Genomic DNA, 23,091 nt, shown 5'->3' on the forward strand with positions numbered 1-23,091 from the left:
TTAATTTAGTCCCCATGTTTTATTTATTTTTATCCTTTGTAATTTTAGCACTTAATATTAAAAATGTTCATTTTAGTCACTTTTGCACTTTATTTTGTTTTAATTTTTGACATGATAATTTGATTATTTTTATTTTAGTCATATTTTCATTTTATGCTATTTTAATTTTTGCATGTTGCTTGTCTATTATTTCATTTTAGTCACTAACTAGTTTTGCATGATACCCTCATAAGCATTTCTTGACTTGAATTGAAATAATTTGACTAAGGGTAATATTCGTTCATTTTAATATTGTCGTAGAGTAACTGTCTTAACGTATAAGAAAGTTACTTTCGATAATTTAACTAATATATGATACACAACAACAAACATGAAGCTGTGACAGGCATCGTAGTGTGGCTGAAGGGTTGCATCTCGGAGCTCACGCACCCATCATGTCATAATATCCTTAGGTACCTGAGGTGAGATCCGAAACTGCATTGTAGACGTACACCCGACCCTTCGGATATGTGGGGTGAGATCTGGAGCTACATCGAAAACGTATAGCTCGCCAACTTACTTTTTCGAGTCTTGGGGCATCTGCGCCTAACTTGCAAGAGAAGTGCCTTGACACTGACAAAAAGACAATCGCCCTATTGCTAAAATAACTCGGGTGTCCTGGTTGTTTCTCGAGTGTCACACAAAGGCTAGTTTTATGTCATCCTAGTTGTAGTTGTTTCTAGCTGTTATTGCTACTATTTTTAACTGTTATTGTTAGTATTTTTAGTTGTTATGAGTTATTAAGAATCTCATTTACTATTCACCCTAGTTGTTAACTCGCTCGTTCTCTAATTTAGAATGTAATGTGAGGAGTTACTAGTCTGTTATTTCTGATAATCTGTACTATTCTGGTTATACACTACTGAAAGATATTCTAGTTATTCTCTGACTCTGTTGTTTTGAGACTTCACATCGATTACCGTTTTTACTGCTTACTTGCTAGGTTCTGGTTGGCCCGGTATCTAACTCGGGTTCATTTTTAGGTAGAGATGTTCTATTCGCAATTCCTACGCTTTTCCTCAATTCACCATCGAATTAAATGAATAAATGTGCATCCAGTACTCTCAGTTGTTCTTGTGGTATACGAAACAAATGTCTCATAATCTGATCACTAGGTCACACCTCTCGTCGGTACACTTTGTGTACTGATCCCCCATCCATGAATATTTATTATGTGCTTAAAAGATACTTGGGCGTATCACGACTGGTATGGTTACATTGGTTGTAACCCACTCTTACAATTGTCTTTGGGCCCTTTTAGTTGTTTACGTCCCTCTTGGACTAAGCTTTGTCCTTACAGACAATCCCAAACTCATACGGACCTTAATCGGGTCGAAACTGATCATAAAAAGAGGTTAGTATCGATACTCTAACTATAGTATCGATACCCCTATGAGTACCAGTACCAAAAATGCATCATGCAATATTGATACTTAGGGAAGCATTATTAATACTCCCATCTGAAAACCCTAATTTTAGCCCTAATTTAACCTGCATCGATATTGATCACCCTAGTATTGATACTTAAACCCTGAAACTAATATTTTATGCTCGAGAAAACACCCAAAATTATCCTAAATGACTTGGGTTGGTTCCTAAATTGATTCTGATGTTCTAGTAAGTTATTTAGGGTTCTTAAGTGTCATAAAAACACTTTCTTAGCACCTAAAATATGATATAACCTTGAAATCAAGTTTAACCCTAATATGCTCAACTATACAATTTTTAGCAAATTTTTGAAATTTATGGAAACTTAACACTCCAAAGGATTAGAAATACACTACCTTGCTAATTGAATCTTGAAATTGAGCTCATTGCTTGGTCAAAATCCTTTCCTTGGCAATTTGTATGAAAACCCCAGTTTTCTCTTACAAACCCAAGCTTGAGTCTTTAAAACAGTATTGTTGGGGGTTTAATTAGGACGAATTTGAAATATAAAAAGGGGTAAAAATCTTATCTTTGTTATGACTTGGAGAGGGAGAAGATGGAATAGATAAAGAGGAGAAAATAAAGATGAAATGAATATAAGGGTTTCATCTTTAAGAAAATGGGCTAATTACACTGTTGGTCCCTCTTCACCTTTCTACTATGTAAAAGGCCCCTTTTATGGCTAATTGGGTCGAAGTCCAACCCAATTAAGCCCAACAACTTGAATTATAATTTTTGCGATATACCTCTCGGGTAAAACCGAAACTACTAGCCCGAAATTTTTGGTATTACACCTCTAGCCAACTTATAGTGCCGAAGGACATGATTTAAATCTTGAACTACTTGGCCACATATTTGGCAACCAACTACATCTGTATTATGCCTCCTTGATTGTTCAACATTCTTCAGGAGACGATCATGTTTTGCCAACCAAATGAACGTTCACACCCTCGAGGTACCTCTAATTTCCAGATTAGATTCCAATTCGAACTACCCTCCCCTTCCTACGCACCGATAAGGAACACATAAGCAGACTTTGAAATGAAACGACCGCCAGCTTCCCATCTCCAAGCTGGCCTATCCGAATTCGTCGTAAAATGAGGGGGATTTACTACTGCTATACGCTAAAGGATATGCTCCGGAAGAAGAGGAGCGAGCCTTGCCCAGTCCCAATTACCATCAAGAGTTACCATGGATTCGGCCAGAGTTGAAATCGGGCCATTGTTACCCTTATAGTAACAAACCAGTCGCTCCTTCCTAAATAACCAATGGTCAAACCAAAAATCAGTAGATTTGCCATCTCTAATATTCCATAAAATACATTTATTAAAATCAGACCACAGAGACCGCAACCCTTTCCATAATCTCGAACCCTGCGCACCATTAAGAGAAAAAGGAACCTCGCCCTCCTATTTATATTTTGCTCAGACAATTCTCACCCAAAGTTTGTATATCCGATCTAGTAACAAGTTGGAAAGCGACCTTCATAAAAAATGCTTTATTTTGGTGGGAAAGATTTTCCATGCGCATACCTCCTATACTAGTTGGTCTCCTCATCATTTCCCAATTTACCATAGATATGCTTTTAGAACCCGTACTCGAGCGCCATATAAAACGGCGAATTATTTTCTCCATCTCATCACAAACATCTTTAGGGATCCAAGTGGATTGCATAACATACCCCGGGATAGCCTGAAGCACGGCCTTTGCAAGACTAATTGACATACAAGTGCTAGATTCCTCGCCACCCAACCTGAAAGCCTTTGATTCATTTGATCCAATAAATACACATAAGTAGCCTTCGTCACTCTACTATGCAACAAAGGAACTCCTAGATACTTCCCTAGGTCTTTAACCTCCTCAAAACCAAATTTACATGCAATCGACCCCTTAATAGCAGCGGAGCAATTCTAGAAAAGAAAATCTGAGTCTTCGCTCCATTAACTCGATGTCCCGAATCCCGACAGAACCTATCAAGGGTTTCTTTAATAACCTCACAATGGTGGATATTCGCCTCCACAAACAGAACTAGATCATCAGAAAAGAAAAGATGCGATAAGCCTGGTCCGTTCCTCGAAAGATGAATAGGTATCCAACTACCCGAGGCAACTCTGCGTTCGATCATCAGGGATAATCTCTCCATACATAGGACAAACGAATACGGTGACAAAGGATCGCCTTGTCTAATGCCTCTTGAAGGTATAAATGACTCAGTCAATTCCCCATTCCACAATATCTGATAAGAAGCAGTACATACATAATTCATAATGAGGCCCCTGAGCTCACTCGGCAAACCAATTACAATTAAAGTGTCCTTAATATAGTTCTATTCCAGGCGATCGTATGCCTTTTCCAGATCCACTTTGATTGCCATCCACCCTTTCCAACCTGTTTTGCTCATCATGGAATGGATCGCCTCTTGAGCCAAGATTATGTTGTCAGTAATTTGCCGACCTGGGACAAAACTGGCCTGATTTTGACTAACCCAACTATGAAGGAAATGTTTTAATCGGCACATCATGAGCTTAGTGATCGTCCTATACAGAACCTTACATAAACTGATAGGTCTAAAATGACAGAGAGGTAGGACTGGTCACTTTCAGAATTAGAGTAATATTAGTCTGATTTACCCGATCATCCATGAAACCATCCTCAAAGAACCTTTTAACAAACTGAAACATTGAGTTCCCCACCGTTGCCCAATTCTTTTGAAAGAAAGTCGCATGGAGCCCATTCGTACCAGGGGCCTTTAACGGCACCATACTAAATAACACATCCCGGACCTCCTCAAGAGACACCTCCATCACCAGTGGCCGCAAATTCTCCTCTCAATTGACTAGTACTCACCATATCAATAGAAGGACTACGCACACTTGAGAATAGTTTGAGATAAAAATTCACGGCATGCTCCTTGAGTTGATCAGAATCATTGCACCAGGACCCATCCAGGAAACGTAACTTACCAATATGATTATACTTAAGTCGAATTAAGGTGGAAGCATGAAAGAACGAGGTGTTCCGATCCCCCTTAGAGACCTAATTGCTACACGATTTCTGATGCCATAGACTTTCTTCCTACTTAAGCACCACATATAATTCCTTCTTGGGAGCATCTTCTAACTCTAGAAGAAATGGATTATTTGAATTTTCATTTGCTTCTTCTACTCTCTTTATTCGAGCCATCAGCATATTCTTCCATTTACCAATGTGGCCAAAAACCTCCTTGTTCCACTGCCTGCTCTCAATTTAGAAAGCAGAGATGTCCTCAATAATATTTCTATCTCCTTTCCACGATCTATTCAACAAATTCTGGAAATTAGGATGATCAGACCAAGTATCAATGTACCGAAATGGTCTAACCATGTCATCCGTCCTCCTTCCACCAAGGTCAAGGAGCAGTGGTCGATGACTCGAACCTAGTTTCTGTAGATGATGAATCTCTGCTTCACTAAACCAATTATACCACTGACTATTACAAATGCACCTATGAACCGCTGTAAGAGGAAGCCCTTATTTTAAGTAAATTTTGGGCCAGCAAAGCTAATGTCAATCATACCAGCGTCAAACATAAACTCATTGAAGAGCGTACAAACTCCATTTCGACGAAGAGAACCCCATTGCCTTTCTGCACTACTACTGATTACATTCAAATCACCTCCAATGACCCACGGACAGCCCACATCCGGTTCTAAGGCTCTCAGATGATCCTAAAGTCGCCTTCTAATCCTTCCAATCGGACTTGCATTGCATACACAAAGGTTATGAAAGAAGGCGAATATGTACCCGGAGAAAGAAACATTACGTGGATGAATTGTCGAGAAATGGCAAGAACATGAAGGTCAAAAAAGCTCCTCCAAAGGATCTAAATACCTCCAGAAAATCTTGTGGCCTCAACTCTATACAAGAATTCAAACCCCGAATTTCTAGAGCAAACCAGTTTTAGCCGAATGGATATCCGTCATGACCGCAGAACTGGATAGAGCTGGGTTCTCAACCAATTGAGAAAATAATGGGCAAGTTCAATCGTTACAGAAGCCTTAAGCGGGAGTTCAATTGCATGCGAACTCTGTGTTTGACCAGCAGGAAGCATCGGATATGCAGGTCTGATGGTTCCTTTCGCTCATTTAATAATTTATGTTTAAGATTCTCTTCTGGAATGTCAAGTAGTTCCAACAGTGCTATGATGCTTGGACGATATAGGGATATTAGAGTCTTAAAATACCAAACGAACTTAAGGTTTTTAGCACCCTTGACATTCCAGAAGAGAATCTTAAACATAAATTATTAAATGAGCAAAAGGAACCATCAGACCTGCATATCCGATGCCTCCTGCTGATCAAACACAGAGTTCGCATGCAATTGAACTCCCGCTTAAGGCTCCTGTAACGATTGAACTTGCCCATTATTTTCTCGATTGGTTGAGAACCCAGCTCTATCCAGTTCTGCGGTCATGACGGATATCCATTCGGCTAAAACTGGTTTGCTCGGCGCCCTATCCTCCATCATTCTTATTTTTAGTCCTTTCCCAGTCAAACCCTTCGTGGCAGCTATACCTTTGTTAACAACTTTCAGCGAGGAATCTTTGGCTGTTCTTTGCTACATTCTAATATTACGGTCCACTGGCGATAAGTTTTCAACATTTTCAATAACATGCACGGTAACGTGGTTCTCTGAATTTAGCAAGGACGGAGCAGGAGTGACTTTGCCTGCTGATGCGATAGTAACATTACTGATGGATGGAATCGCTGCCAACGGAGCTCTACTTGATTCACCAAGTCCACTTCAATTATGTACTTTATCCACCTTTTGTTTACCCAGAACTGGCCGGGGGACCTCAGAGACCTTCACTACCTCAATTGCAACTACCTTCCCATGTTTCTGGTTTCTCACCGTAAATGTCTCACCACCAACGGCTTGTTGAACTGTGATCCCTTCCTGATGCTCCGAAAGGGCAGCGAACCGTGATCCAGAATTGATCCCACCTTTCTAAAAAAAAAAATACTATATTTTGTGCCTTTTTACTTAAGTTATTGGTTGCTTAAAATCTTATTTCATTGCATATAATTACATTTAGATCCATATAGTTGCATGTGTTGGTATTTTTTCTTTTCTTTTTTTGCTGCAATATTTTATTTTGTAAATTAGTACTGCTTAACAGGGTTTTAAATAGCGTTTGCGGTCACGTTTTCGGTCGCGGTGTGTTTATCACGGTTGCGGACATAACGGATGTCATTGCGGGTATCGCGGTCGTGAATTTTTTTAAATATCGCACAACTTACCCTAAAATGACTAAATTAAATATAATTAAAATAAAATTGTAAAATTTAAATTGCAGAAATTTAGATTACTAAATTAAATAAAAATTAAAGTTTACATTTTAAATTAGGGATTAAATTATAAAATCTAAAAGTTAGAGGGATGTCAAATTAATATATCCTTTAAAATTATATTTTAAAAATTATTAAAAAAAGAAGAAATAAAGCCTCTCTTTCCCCGATCTGTTTGCTTTGACCCTCCCCTTCCTCCTCTCCCTTCAACTTTCTTCTTTTACTCTCTCCCTTCCTCCTCCCCTTCCTCCTGCATGTTTATTCTCGTCGACGATTACAATATGTTTTTCAGGGGAAGATTACTCCAGAAGATCAATAATCTAGCCCAGTTGCTTTCCTTCCAGCCGCTTCCTCAGGTTTGTCGATCTTTCTTATCCTCCTCCCCTTCCTCCTCGATTTCATTGTCTGAAACAAAACAAAAATCTGCTTTCACTCTCAACTCCCCATTCCTCCTCCCGACCTTTTATTTTTTGAAACAAAGAAAAAATTACGATTGAAAACTGAAATCACGGTTGAATAATGGTGATTGGGTCCCGTTATCGGCGCAATCATTCGTTTCCCGTTAAATTGCGGGCGCAATCGACCGCGATCGGTGTGAATCCGTGACCCACCACAAAAACCATGATTAACAGTTTCGGACGGTGGTGCGACCGCAATATCACGGCCGCTATCACATTTTCGGAACATTATTTAATACCTTGTTGCTTAATGGGAAAGGTCATGCTTTTGTGTTGATGTGCAGGTAAATAGAGATAAAGGAGAAGCAGTGATTTGTCGTAACATTCTAGATGAGGAGACAATAAAATGCTACAATAATTTTGGACGAAAATTCCTAGGCGTAGAAAAAGATAAAAATATGAAGATATTTAATGGTGTTATCTAGCTCATACGTGAATCCCACCTGCTAGCCCATCCAACCAATACATGTGAAGGGAATATTCCATTTTTAAGAGATAAGAATAAGGATATCCCATTATTAAGGAGTAGTAGAGAATTTAAGAGAATTTAATAGCTCCTTGGAAGTTAAAGAGTTTAATGTGAATTAAGAGAAATAACTTGTGAGTTAGGAGTTTTTGAGAATTTAAGAGTTTCTTGAAAGTAGAAGAGTTTTTTTTTATTTTGAATATAAATAAGAGAAGAGAGAAAAGTGAAAAAGGTGGGTGGCAAATAAAGTTTTCATTTTTCTTCATTTCCTACTTTTTCGTGGTGTCTTCCATAGTCGAGCTTCGAAGGTGTAGTAGCTAGGATCTTGAGAGAGGCGAGCTTGCTAGGGCGGTGCATGGCAGTTGAGCTAAGTGTCACGTTAGTAGCTCATTGGGAGTGTTCTTCTTCTTATGCTTTTATTCTTTATCGTATTTTGGGTTTGTACAAAACTTGAATGATTTTGGATGAACTTAGCCATGTCATGAACTAACTTATTTAGCATTGGATTTGTAATGGATGATCTTATTTTTTTATTAATGGATGGCTTGATGTTTAAATGTTATTTTTCTCACTGTTTTTACTTTATGCGCTTTAGCATTGTAAGAGCCTTTGAGAGATTGTCGTTTGTTGTAGCGTAATATGCTTAGTCTTGTAAGAGTTCTTGAGAGATTGTACCTAGTATTGAGAGAGCTAGGTTAGATTTGCGTGAGCAAGAAAGCCAAACTAGGATGGGGAGGTTTTAATTCGTCTTAGAGATAAGGAGAGAGTTTCATTCGACTAAAATAGATAATACTTAGTCGATAGGCTAGTGTTGCAGTTCACACTGAGAGGTATTGCAGTAGCATTAGTTTTATCAGGTTCATTTCTCGATAGAGTTTAGGAGCAATTTCAGCAAATCCTGCCATACAACATAGAAGAGACCATTCTTAGCACAAAATGTAAATGCCATAGCAAATCAATGCCAATTAGAGAAGCTTGATTGTGTGAGGTCGTCAGTCTTATCTCATTTTCCAGAGTTTAATTTACTTTTGCTTCAGCATACATTTACAATTTCCTTAAACTTTTGTCACAATATTTCACACTCCATATTTCATATTTTCCACAACATCTTATCACTTGTTAATACCACCATATATCTATACATTAGAATTTATAGTACTAGTGCATTAACTTAACTTGGAAATCCCCCCAATCCTTGTGGAGACGATATTCACGCACTAACATATTACTTGTTCGATTGTATATACTTGCACAAATTTACGTTTAATTTATAGCACTCAAACAACTCAACAGCATCCAAGGGCCATATAACTCTTCCGATGGGGCATCATTATGTTCCTTTTTCTTCCCTCCATTATCTGCTTCACCTAAGGTTTCACATCTTTCAAGCGAGTAACCATACTTGCCACAAGTATAGCATATCTTCGATAAACTCTCATACTCCACCACTTGATGCTGACCATCAATAATAATTCCAGAAATTAAGGGCTTAGTCAGATCAACAATAATGGCTCTTCTTTTCATCCGTAGTATTATAATCAATTCGGACTACCTTTCATATCGCCCCTGTAATAAACCGAAAGAGACTTTTCGTATAGTACTTATACGACAACCAGGGTAATCTTATTCATGACATAATCTCAGTTGGATGGTCCTCCGTAGTTGAAAATGATATACTTCATGGCTGGATAGTAAGGTAGCTGCCATAAAGCACCCATGGACCTCCTCTTAACACATGATTAAAGTCATCAGGATGCACAAAATGAACAAGGTAATATTCATTATCCAGACCGATCAGGTTGATCTCTCCAACTTGCTTCCAAAGGGCTTTCACACGGTTCATGAGAGCCTTGTAACCTATCGATTTACATAACAATCGAACAATCATGGAATTAGCCAGATTATTATCGATCGCATCATGAACACTTTCCGAGAAGCTAATCACAGAAACTGACCCATTTAATTTCAGGGTAACATCTTCCCATATCACATCCACATCCAAATCATTGATCAGATTATTAGGGCCTCTAGTATAATTTTGTTTCCTGACCATATCACTAACGAAGGCTTGACACCAAAAGTCGGATTCACAGACACTGCTTAGGTTCCGTTTTCCTCTTGCTGCAGGCCAACAGATCCCTCGAGATTCTCCTCACCCATATGCGTGTCCTTGTCCACCATAACCTCCATACGATCCAAATCAAAAGATACCGCTGTCTTACGATCCTCATCAATTTTAAGGGGAGACCTTGGTCTCTTATTAGCCACCGTAGAATCCACGATGACCACGTCCTCCGGTGGTCTGCCTCCATATGATTGCCTGACAGCTCCAAGCCAAAAGAGAGAGTAAAAACTTTAGTAGGGTTTTCCATTTTTTCTAGTATAAATCTACATTAACATAATTTATTAATAGTTAGACATTTTAATTTACTTAAAATTTGATATAAACTAAGAGAAAGCAGAAAATTAGGTATATAATTTATTAATAATTTGACATGGAAGGTGGAGCGGCAACAGTATCACTGTTTGTGGACAATCTACCACCGGTGCTACACTGGAAGGGACTCTGGCAGATCTTCAGCAGGTTTGGAGAAGTGGGGAATGTGTTCATCGCTACTAAAAGGAGTAGGAGAGGTACAAGGTTTGCATTTGTAAGAACAACTAGGTTGGAAATGGCGAGGAGAATGATAGAAAGATTGCATAGGTATCAAATAAACTTTAAAGTCAAGTTTATATAACAAAATGTATATTGACCCTTTTAAAATAAAAATATTGAACTTCGAACAATGAATGTAGTCCGCTTTTTTGGAGTGATTACACTTCATAATTTGCACATATGCATCCTTCTAAAATCCATTTCGGGACAAAATGAAAAAAAAGTGAACAATTTTAGGGACTAAATATAAATTTAATCCTTAAAAACGGCACGTACAAGAGTGGAAAGAGAGACTGAACAGCACTAAGCATATATATATTTTAAATTAATGCGGATAAATACAACACAATATCTATTTAAATATAACTCCAAATCATTTTACATTAAACGTTCATACCACTAATATTCCGAGTGTTCGAACCCATATCGAAAGAAAAGAAAAGGAGTCATTTAAACATAAAAATGGTGGATGTAGGAGCAGGCAATTATTCATTAATCTATTATTTTTAATTTAGTTAAGTTGTAGGCAGAGACGAACGTTAAATTTTATTATAAGGGTGAACTTTTAAAAGTTTAAAATGAAATGCATTTATAAAATTTTAAAAAGACGAAAATATATTATCAATTAAATATATAAATAAAATATCTAAAATATATATTAATTTAAAACTTTTAGAAAACAAGTCGATCCTTAGTTGTAGGGGTTGGCATGACCATAAGTATAATGGATGGACAAAGAAAGGCAAGTATTTGGGTACAAGATACTTATGTTACGTTTGGTTCGCTAGAATCCCTTGGAATTAGGGGGAATTGGAATCCAATTTCATCACTTTCTCATGTTTGGTTCAAGTTTTCAAAGGGAGAATTAGAATCCAATTCCGTCAAGTGAGGGAAAGTAAATTCTATCCATAAAATGATAGAATTGAAATCCTTTGGAGGAGGGAATGTGAAATTTGACCATACTACCCTCATTAATCTTTTGATGTTCGGGTCGGATTTTTTTTTTAAAAATTCGGGATCGGGTTGGATTTTTTTTAAAAAAAATTAAATTAAAGTTCAGGTTGGGTCGGGTTTTTTTAAGTTTAATATTCGGGTCGGGTCGGGTTTTTTTTAAGTGTGATATTCGGGTCGGGTTCGAGTTTAGGGTGAAAAATATCTGACCCGACCGAAAAAATATATATAATTTTACCTTATATATTTAGGAATAATTACAATAATACCTCTCTATATATAATTTTTTTCAATTAAGTCACTGTTTTTATTGAATAAAAATATTTTTTTATTATTTCGGGTCGGGTCGAGTTTCTAATTCATATATTCGGGTCGGGTCGAGTATGGTGAAACTTTATTTTGGTCGGGTCGGGTCTCGGGTGGAGGTTTCCTTGTTCTCGGGTCGGGTCGAGTGGACCAAAAACCCGACTCAACCCGACCCATGACCATCCCTAATTGGGATAATTTTAACTTATGATGTTTATTAGTATGATTTTTATAATTTATAGAAATGAATAATCAATCAATAAAATGAAATTTTAATATTTTTATAATTTTTATAATATATTTCTACATGTAAGTTATAAAAAAAAACTAAAATTAACGAAAAAAATATAAGAAGAGCAATTCTGTCATTTTACATTACTGAAATCAAATTCATCTGACATTTCTGTGAACCAAATAGAATATGGAATTGGATTCCAATTCAATTTTCTGCCAACCAAACATATTTCAGATTCAGATTCCAATTCCTACAGATTCTAATTCCTTTACAGATTCTAATTCCTTTACAGATTCTAATTTCTTCATAAACATTCAAGCGAACCAAACGCCACCTTATTATAATGAAGGATTCGTTGTGTGCGGTAAGTAAGGCATGTAATTGACTTATCATTAGGGGTGTTTGCTGTCGGTTTGGATCGGTTTTTGGCTAAAAATTCATCCGATCCGAAATTATAAATGTTTGCGGTTTGGATCGGTTTGGATGTTTCTAAAAAAAATCCGATCTGATCCGATCCAATTAAGTGCGGTTTAATTCGGTTTGGATTTGTGCGGTTCGGTTTGGCAAAAACCTTTCCTCATTGTACTATCGTTTAGCTTCCTCCAGTTTTGAGATTGAAGTCGAAAGAAAAACAGGATTACTCAAATTTTCTTGATTCGATTCCAGTTCCCTTTTCATGGTTTCATTGTTGTAACCAAAACTTGCCATTTGAAATGAAGAAAAGATATTTCTATTTATATAAATATGATTACAGAATGACTTTAAATATTATAATATGATAGCATATATTCTCTAAACAAACATATTATTACAATACCAATACTGATGCATAAAATTAAATATGAAAGGATGGAGAACGGAAAAGGAACGAACACCCAATGTTTGTATTATCAAAGAAAGCAAAAGGAAAAAAAATTAAAAACTAGGAGCCCAACCAGGTTCGAACTGGTGACCTCTTGATCTGCAGTCAGATGCTCTACCACTAAGCTATGGACATGTTTGTTTTAAACTTGTAAATTAACTATTATATTTTATCTGTTTGGTTTGTTTGGATCGGTTTCAGATTTTCAAACCGAAACCGAACTGAACCAATCGATTTTTTTAAAAAAAAACAAACATACTAAATCGGTTTTGATTTTTTTCGATTTTCGGTTTTTTGGATCGGTTTTTGATTATTTTTTTAGATCGGATTAGATCTGAACACCTCTATTTATCATCCAAAATCAAAGAATATTGGGTAATGTTCCTAAGTGCATCCCTTATTTTATACCATGGTCTATAGGCTCCCCCCTCTACCTATTTTTATCTTTTATTATCATTTTATAGTTATAATTTATGATTGTTTATTTCAACAATATCACCTTTATAGTTAAAACTCAAACTCTTTTCTTCATATAATTTACTTTATTACTACATCCAACTAATTTCATTAATTCCTCTCCTCTAATATACACCTTTTAATACATAAATTTTAAATTTATCTCTCATTTTAATAATCTGGAATGATTATATGATAATATCTGTTTAAATATTTTTTTAATCTATTAACAATGCACACACATTCTACTGACACAATTGTTCGAACCTGATGTCTTTAGAGAGAATCCTCTCCTCTATACACCTTATATAAAAGTTTTAAATTTATTTTTTAATAATTTTGAATGATTATAAGATAATATTTGTTCAAATATTTTCTTAACCTATTGACAACGTATATACACCCTACCACTGGCGGATCCAGAAATATTTTTTCAGGATTGGCACATATCTACTAATAACAAAAAGTTCTCTTATGGGGTGAACACAAATGAAATTTCTGGACGGGTACCTTCAGTAAAATAAACAACTCACATAAAGAAATTTGGATTTCAGGGTGGACACGTGCCCATCCTGAACAATACATGCATCCACTACTGTACCCTACAGACGTAACATCTCAAACTTGAAATCTCTAAAAATAATAATCTTTTTCTTTATGATTCAAGCGGCTCAATGAATTCAAAATTTAAATTTATCTATATATAATTGTTATGAAATGTGAGGGGGGGGGGGACTAGCTTGGGAGAGAATGTTTGGTAGCAACTCTGAGCAAGTTTGGCAGTGAAATTACAACCGACCCCTTCCAATATTTTATTTCATCAATAAAGAAGAGAGAAAGAGGTATATAGATTCAGTATCCTCATATACCATTGAGATGAGGAAGGGCATGTCAGTGTGATTAGTGTGATTGGTATATGAAGTTTATTGCTATAAAGTGATTGTATGTGACATTCTATTAGCAATGAAACTAATGCTTCATTTTAAACTCATTAATAAATGAAAATTTAGATATTAAACATATCATTAATATTTAGTACAAATATGTATTTGATTTCAAACCGATCAAGTGGTTTCAGTAGTAAAAGAGAATGTTGTTTTCCTTAGATGTCTTGAGTCAGAACAGTTGCATCTACAAGGTGTGTGCGTGTTGTCAATTGGTTAAGAAAATTATAAACATATAATCCATACCCGATTTAACCTCATTTTGATCATAAAAAGTTTATAGGTAAACTACTTCAAATATCATTGAACTTTAGGTGGTGTATCATTTATATCATTAAATTTTCAATTGCTCTAATTATATCATTGAACTTTGATTTTTGATTTTTGACTTTTGGGGTGTTAAAATTTAATGACACAACGACATGGGTGAATCTTCTTGTCACTGTAATAACGTGGATAAAACGACATTTTGTCGTTACTATTGATGCTCAGAACGATATCGTTTTAAGCACTAAACTTTTAGGGGTGAAATGATTTTTCCAATAAACTTTAAAAAGATTCAATAACCTAGGTATAAACATGTACAACTTATCATGTGCAATAATTGTAAACCTTGATGCTTTGTAATGAATTGTTCCTTGTTGATCTTCTCTTCTTCTTTCTCTCCGTTTCGTTTTAAGCACATGTTTTTGGTTGTGAGAGTAATTTAATTCTCCGTTTCCTTTGACCATCACTTCAAGCGATTCGATAGTTAACGGCAGATGAGACGATGTAAATACGGAGAACAACAAGGACAATTACGGCGAATATCGGTCGCTTTCTTGTTCCTCCTATGAATACCAAGGGAGGAGCACCACCGAGGAAGAAGAAGAAGACTTGGCTAATTGCTTGATCCTCTTGGCTCAAGGCCAATTGAGAGATCCGGCCGCCAAGTTATTACAACTCGACAACCACCACCAACAGCTACAGCTACAAGATTCCACGACCGTTTATGAGTGCAAGACGTCTAACCGGACGTTCCCCTTGTTCCAAGCCCTCGGCGGTCATCGTGCTAGTCATAAGAAACCGAAGACTACGGTAACGACGACGATAGGATTATTGGAGGAAAAAGGACAACAATTCATGAAGACTAACAATATTTCGTCTCTTTCCCTTCGATTGAATAACACCTACAACAAAAACATGAAGCCTAACAAGGTTCATGAATGCTTCATTTGCGGATCGGAGTTCACATCGGGACAAGCCTTGGGAGGGTACATGAGAAGACACATGGGGTCAATAGGTGGTAATGGTCTTTTATCCAATTTTTTTATTATTTAAGTTTCCAAATTACAAGTAAGTGTGAAAATTCAAAAAATTTCTATGCGCTATTTACAAGGTCTAATTAGGAATTTCATCTCTTAACTCTTTTTTATTTAAACCTAAGTACGACAATATTTTTCTATTTCTTCCACGATAATTTCTTTTTAAACCTTTTGTTCTTCGTGCATCGCGGTCAATATCTTACGTTTTTATCCAAAAATCATTCAAAGAATCAATACTTACATTTCAAGCACTCGTTGATCAAATTTTACTGATCTAACACCTATTTGTTGACATGGACAGAAGGTGCAGATTATCAAGCACGTTTTTCTTAGGTTTTCGTCCGAGCTGATGCCATGCGACAAAAGTACGATTCACCATCTGTGCCTTCTATAAATAACCCTCAACCGTTCATCGATCCCTTTTAATTACCACCTACTGCTTCCCCTATAAATACCCCATATAAAATAAATATAATATAATAAAAAATAATTTTACCTGAACTATAACAAAATCTACTTAACTTGATAGAAGGAAGAATGTGAAAGTAATTTTTGTGTGAGTGATGTTTGCATTCGGGGGTATTTATAGGGGAGAATGATGGGTGAGTCACCAAACCTCGAGTAATAATGGAGTACCCAATAATTCAAGGTGAATACGTGTCAAGTTTCCCACGAAGACGCGAATAATTAACTTTTAATGTGTTTTTTCTAGACATCGTTAAGAATTATAGGAGGAAGACTCCACATTGAAGATCGATTCTTATTTCAAAATTTGATCTTCATACTTTATAAAACACATGAACTCGAACTTATTGGTTTTTATTAATTCTTCTATATATTAATTGTTGAGTATTAATTTCTGACCCAACAATTTAACAATAAAGTTTATTAGAGTTATCTAATTGACCAATATATTGATCTTTAGAAAGTAGAGGGACTAATTTTATAATTAATCCCTATGTTTATAATGATTGATTTTTCGTAACATACTTTTTTTTCTAGATAATTAATTTACCCTTCATTATTTTGGTAAATAACTTATTATTTTTCCCATTTTGGAAATTATATAATTATATTAATAAATACTAAATCCACTTGGATATTTTGAAAAATTAAATGATTTATTACCATATATGTTTAACCAGCAGTTAACGGTACAGTGTAACAATGAGGCATAAAGTACAATAATTTATTTATTTATTTATTTTTACTCAGAAAACCCCAAAATAAAATGGTTGAAATTTCTTGCAATTGAAGGTACCCTTTGTTTCTTCTCCCTCAATCAATAATTACTTTGTTCTTCCATTTCATTTCTTCCTTCAACAACGAAAACCCCCTTTTTTTGTTCTCCACCTCGAGAAGTTTCGTAATGAGTCGTGAAACTTCTTTAACTTTAGCTCCGGTACCGACTTCCGGCCCGGCGGCTAAGAATACTGGAGGTTCGGGGACGGCTTTAGCTCCTGGGTTTCGATTCCACCCGACAGATGAAGAGTTGGTTAGCTATTACTTGAAAAGAAAGGTTTCCAGCAAGCCCGTCAGGTTCAACGCCATTGCTGTGGTCGATATTTACAGGCATGAGCCTTGGGAACTCTCAGGTATAGTTCATTTTGGATAGACTGTTGAAATTCGCTCAAGGTTTTAGAGGCTAAATTTGAATCTAATTCTTAATTTCTGTTTTTTTTTAAATAGAAGCACTATCTGTTTTGGGTTTTTTTAGGAGAACTTTGCTATTATTCTTATGCTGCTTTGGAATGGGTTTACCGTGTGGATTACGAGCTATGGTGCTAAAGTTTCTTGTCTGCGATTGTTTTTCAGACAAGTCGAAGTTGAAAACGAGAGACCAAGAGTGGTATTTTTTCAGTTTATTGGACAGGAAGTATGGGAATGGAGCTAGAATGAACAGGGCTACGAGCCAAGGGTACTGGAAGGCGACGGGGAAAGATCGAGAAGTCCGACACAACAAAAAGCTTATGGCGATGAAAAAGACGCTCGTATTTCATAGCGGGAGAGCCCCAGACGGTGTGCGAACCAATTGGGTTATGCACGAGTATAGACTTGTCGAAGAAGAATTAGAAAGAATTGGGGCATTGCAGGTTAGAGACGATACAAACTAATCTCCGTAGTGATTATGGTTCGTTATCTATGGCTGTGTTTATTCGATATTGCGGCCTACACTTTTGTGCATGTTAAGAGATTGCAGCACATTTCAGATAGATTTAGGATGAGGAGAGTTATCGAATTTTATCATGAAAGACTTTGATAATGATTCGTTATCTATGGTTGTGTTTATTTGATATTACAGCCTACACTTTTATGCATATTAAGAGATTGCAGCACATTTCAGATAGATTTTGGATGACGAGAGTTATCAAATTTTATCACGAAATACTTGGTACATTACGATTTGGATGATGGATGAGTCCGCATTGGTCTGATTATACTGAAGAACTGACGTACTTGATAATCGAGAGACGTTTTTCTGTATGGGAAAAGTATGAAATATGGAATAAGATGAAAACAAATATGAGTTTGAATTGTTTGTATATGTAGTTTGCTTATGTTTCATTGCTGAATGGGATGGCAGAAAATAAATAGTAAAATGTGATTCCAGATACCACATTTATGATGCTATCATTTGATACGGTGGATAATATATTCGCATATAGCTCGAGTTAATTAAGATTCATACCTTACTCTACAGAATCCATTAGTACAATTTTGGGAACTAATGTTATATGTATTGTTTCTTTTCGTTTTCTTTTTTTCTTTTTCTCTCTATCTTTCGAGTGGAGAAGGGGTATGTGCTATGTAGGGTATTCCATAAGAACAATATAGGACCACCCAGTGGAAACCGATATGCACCCTTTATTGAGTCGGAATGGGATGATGAATCGGCAGCTTTGGTTCCGGGACTAGATGCCGGGGATGATGGTGTAGCTGGAAATGATCCGACTGCTAGCAATAATGTGGTAACTGCTGAGAAGGCTGTGAATGAAAGTAATGATGTTCAAAGGATTGGTTTTGAGCAGGTTTGTGCTTTATTGTTTTCTCAAAAAATTCTTGAACAATGGTGAACAAGATTCTGAGATGGCCTATTGAGTTCCCAACTACAGTATTAATTATAAATGTATATATCGTAGTTTTATAATTGCGGTTTATAGTTTGTCCTGAACTGGTGCGAACTTTCAGTAAGTTTTGAGGTAGGAGTTACCAGGATTGCTCTTTCTTTTGGTGCCTTCCTAGAGAAATTAGAGTTCCGACTTCCCTAGCAATCCTCTTGACTAGCTAGGATGGGATGCAATACTAGGTACGGTAGCCTTTGTGCGATCGAATTAGTCACTTCCTTTTCTAGAATTTGGATGAGCATCCGTCTGCACTCCTATGTTAGAGAAATCGTTCTGTTTTGATAGACACAAGGCTGTACGGTGTGACAGACTGCAGATTATTTACAGATCGTATATGATTGTATTAGTTAATCGATTAAAGTCTCAATAGTTCTTCCTCTTCAGTTTCATTCCGATGTGTTTTTGATGCATTGTACGGAGCGTAATTGATTGCCTGCACTTGTTTCACGTATACATCATATTCTAGTTTCGAAATTCGACAAAACAAATCGTTTTTTGTACTTTGTTCTTCTACTAATATGTATGTTCTTTTTTCTTTTTCCCCCTTCTTGTACTGATGATATATGCAACAGAATGTAGAATTCAGACCCTAATGGTGCAAGAACTATTGATAGCTAGACACCATTGATTTAGTTTTATTTTCGAGTGGTTCTGATTTTCGTTTGAGTTCTTTCTTCCCTGTTTATTTGTAAGTTGGAAAATATAGTTGTATTATCAACAAGTCGTTGGCCTCGTCTTCTGAAGTCTCGGTTTGTAGGAGACTCGATATGCTGGTGAGGATGCTCTGCCTGTTGATGAGGTTCCTAGAGACTCGCCAAATGAGAGAGCAGATTACTGTATTCCATTGCCTCCACGCAAGGTCGAGGGAGCCGATGATTGCCCTCCGGTATGTGTTCTCAATAGAGAAGCACCCTTACCTCTTCTCCAGTACAAGAGAAGACGGAACAATGATTCGGCTCCCGACGATACAAATGCTTCCGAGAATTCAACTCGAACAACTCAGGATCGTTGCTCATCGACTACGACGACAGCAGCGACGGTCACGATGTCATCCGCGACAACAACTGCAATTTCTGCACTCCTGGAATTCTCGTTGATGGAGTCTCTGGAACCCAGACAGAAAAGTCCCCGTGTTCCTCCACCGGTATTCAACACTACTAATCTGGATTCGGTGGTGCCTCCTGGCTGCATGAAGCTCATCAACGAATTGCAGAACGAGATCCATAAGATCTCGGTAGAGAGGGAGACGTTGAAGCTCGAAATGATGAGTGCTCAAGCAATGATAAACATCCTCCAGTCGAGAATCGATTACCTTAGCAAGGAGAATGAGGGCCTGAAGAGGAGCAACCGTGAGGGGTAGGTACTTGTGTTGTCCTTAGATTTTCGTATTCCATGTATGAATAAAATTGTGATGACATTAGATTTGAGTTTGTTTGTTATTGTCGTTGAACAATTGTTGTAGCTTTCATTTTCCTGCTTATGAAAACTCAACCCATTTTATTTCATTTCACGACTTTATTTAAAATTCGAATATCCGACTTTGTTTAAAAAAAATCTAATATTTCATCTCACTGGTCTGATTCATTCTTGGTGACTTGAATTCGATTTTTTTGTGGGTTCGAATCTAATTTTATACCAACTTAAGTTGTCACATGTTTGAACAATAGTTCGATTAATAATTTAAGACTTATACCACAAATAAGTAGTTAAAGTATATCATCGTTTTCATTTAAGTACTAAAAGTAATTTTCGGTTGAAATAAGTACTTAAAGTTATCTTTTTGATCAAAATAAATATATCAAGTATTCAATCATTTTCATATAAGTTCTAGAAAAGTGCACGAGCGGAGTAACCTCGGTAGTAAATGAATTGTCGTTATTCCTTGAGGTCCCGAGTTCGAGCACCAAGAATGCTAGGGGTGTGAGTGTTTAATATCAAATTGTTGAGAGTTATCTTTAAACAAATAATATCTTATACTTACTCCAAATTAATAAAAAAATTCTAAAAAAGTTTATACGTGGTATTAATTAAAAAATATTTTATGTACTTAAATGAAAAAAGTTGAATACTTTAGATACCTATTTTGATAAAAAAAAATACTTTTAAGTGCTTATATGAAAAAATGACATACTTTAATAGTAATCCTTATTATACATATTCGAATATTTTGTAACGCTAACCTTAAAAGGAGAAATCTAAGTAGTACTTAAATGGGCCCAGCCCAATTCTAAACGGCGCATTGTTTATTCATTTATTTATTCTTTAATTTTAAACGACGCATAATATATGGAATAAAATCTAGAGTTAATTTCACTTTATATCCTCAAATTATGACTTTTTATTTTAAATTGATCCTTAAACTTTTGAATATTCTAATTTTATCCCCAAACTATGACTTTCACTCTAAATCAGTCCTTAAAATTTTGAACATTCCAATTTCATCTCCATGCTATGACCCTCATTCTAAATTGGTCTCTAAACTTTTGAATCTTTCAGTTTCAACCTTAAAGTCATCCAAATATGTAATTACTTTCAAGTATAGTTTAACCTAAATTTTATTTTATTTCAAACATATAATAATATAACCTAGTCTAACGATTTTATCAATAAAGGAGGTGATTAGTATATACGTATAGTTTGGGATGAAATTGAAATATTCAAAACATTGGGACCAATTTAGAATGAAGATCATAGTATGAGGGTGAAAATGAAATGTTTAAAAATTTGAGGACTAATCTAGAAAGATAATCTTAGTATAGGGATTAAATTAAAACATTTAAAATTTTATGGACTGATTTAGAATTACAAACGGTTTAGTAATTATAGAAAATAAAAGAATTCTAACAAATTCTGAAAGATATATGATACTACTATATGTAAAGGTTAAATTATTAAAAACTATTTATTTATGTAGAAAATTTCGAATACAACGACTTCTGTATGTCTTTGTGATATTGAATAGATACCAATAGAATTGATTCGAGTGGTAAACAGTTTGATATCGCTTAAGCAAGTTTTTAAGTTCAAAAGGTTTATGGACTAATTTAGAATTAAGGTCATAGTTTGGGGATAAAATTGAAATATTCAAAAGTTTGAGGATTAATTTAAAATGATAGTCATAGTTTAAGGATGAAATTAAAATATTTAAAAGTTTAAGGATCAATTTGAAATTAGAGTCACACTTTTAAGATATATGATGCAGTTAACTCTAAATGTAATCGTAATAATTAGAAAAAATAATCATAATCATTTAATTTAGTATAATAATTATTTATAAAAAATAATAATTATTGTTTTTCATAAAACTAAATCCTAACAGAAGTAGATATTTTGCTTTAAAAATCCCACTCAAACAATAACCTCTCTTCACATATTCTCCCGCCACTAAACAACCCTTTCTTCTACCTCCTATGTCTTCTTCTCCCTTGCACTTCCAACAACAAAAAACAAGGTAAATCTTTCAAAACCCTAAACTTTATTCGAAAAGTGTTCTTTTTTCCCTATTGGGTCATGGGATTTGCAGTTGTTTCATCAATCTGCTAATATTTGATCATTTTTTCTCTATTCTGTCTAACCCTCTATGTTTATCCGCTACCGCTATTTGGAACCCTCACTTTCTGGGAACTTAGCAGTTTTCTCTGTCCTAAATGATGTTGCTTTAATTAATGAATCACCCCTTTACTGGAGCCTTTGTTTACTGTTTGCTAGTTTGGGTTTCTTTGGTTCAATAAGACATGTAAGATGCTTGAGACTTCAGTTTTCATTTTAATTCAAGTATTTTAGTTCTTTCTTTGGACCAGCTAATATGTAACTTTCTTTCGATGAATCATGATTTTGTTCTTTTTGTTTCTGTTGGCATTTGATGTTTTTTGGGGATGTTTAAGGTTCACTTTTGAATTGATTGTTTTCGGTTTGGATTTGTTGTCATCAAATGGAAAGCTTCTAAGGAATTAATTTAAGATGATACAGTTTCGGTTAAGCATTTAGTCGATGATAGGATCATGTATACCTTAGCTGGTTTTAGAGCCCTTCAATATATGCAAGGGATCTGGTTTTATGCCGATGGTTGAAGTTTAGATTTTCGTTGAAAGATTGTTCTGGTTTTGTGAATGAAAATTATTTTGATGGTTTTAGATGGTCAAAGTTTAGATCTCGGAGGAGATGTATAATCAGGTTTTCGGAGCACTTTTATGTGTTATTGTTATTTGATATCCAGCAAATTTCTTTTGACCCTTGTTGTGAGGACTTGCTAATGTGGTCTTTATTCTTTATAATCGAAGTTACATAAGTTAAAATTTGAAAGATTTTGGGATAAATTGAAACATTTGGTGTAATGTCTATTAGCTCGTTCGGTAAAGTACAAAATATTGTGCTCTTTCGTTGGAGAAGTTCTGTTTGAGTCTCCAATGTGATCAGTTTTGCATGTTCTCTTTAGCAGCTTTTTGTGGGGAAAGAGATGAAAAGATGGTTGTTTGAACTTGACCACAAGTTTTGAGAAATTGTTTCTTGTTGGAATACATTATTATGCATGACA

General features: G+C 35.6%; 1 protein-coding gene across 1 annotated transcript; it reads left to right on the plus strand.

The window, feature by feature from the left end:
- Window positions 1-16,657: 16,657 nt before the first annotated feature.
- On the plus strand, window positions 16,658-20,062 carry LOC120132353 (NAC domain containing protein 50-like). The gene is made up of 4 exons (XM_039149132.1): window positions 16,658-17,027; window positions 17,248-17,525; window positions 18,228-18,461; window positions 19,315-20,062. Exons 1-4 carry the CDS (start codon window positions 16,802-16,804, stop codon window positions 19,915-19,917), a joined length of 1,341 nt encoding a protein of 446 aa, XP_039005063.1. The 5' UTR covers window positions 16,658-16,801; the 3' UTR covers window positions 19,918-20,062.
- Window positions 20,063-23,091: the final 3,029 nt, after the last annotated feature.

Source organism: Hibiscus syriacus, unplaced genomic scaffold (assembly GCF_006381635.1).
Source record: "Hibiscus syriacus cultivar Baekdansim isolate YM2019G1 unplaced genomic scaffold, ASM638163v2 tig00110561_pilon, whole genome shotgun sequence".
Lineage (NCBI taxonomy): Eukaryota > Viridiplantae > Streptophyta > Magnoliopsida > Malvales > Malvaceae > Hibiscus > Hibiscus syriacus.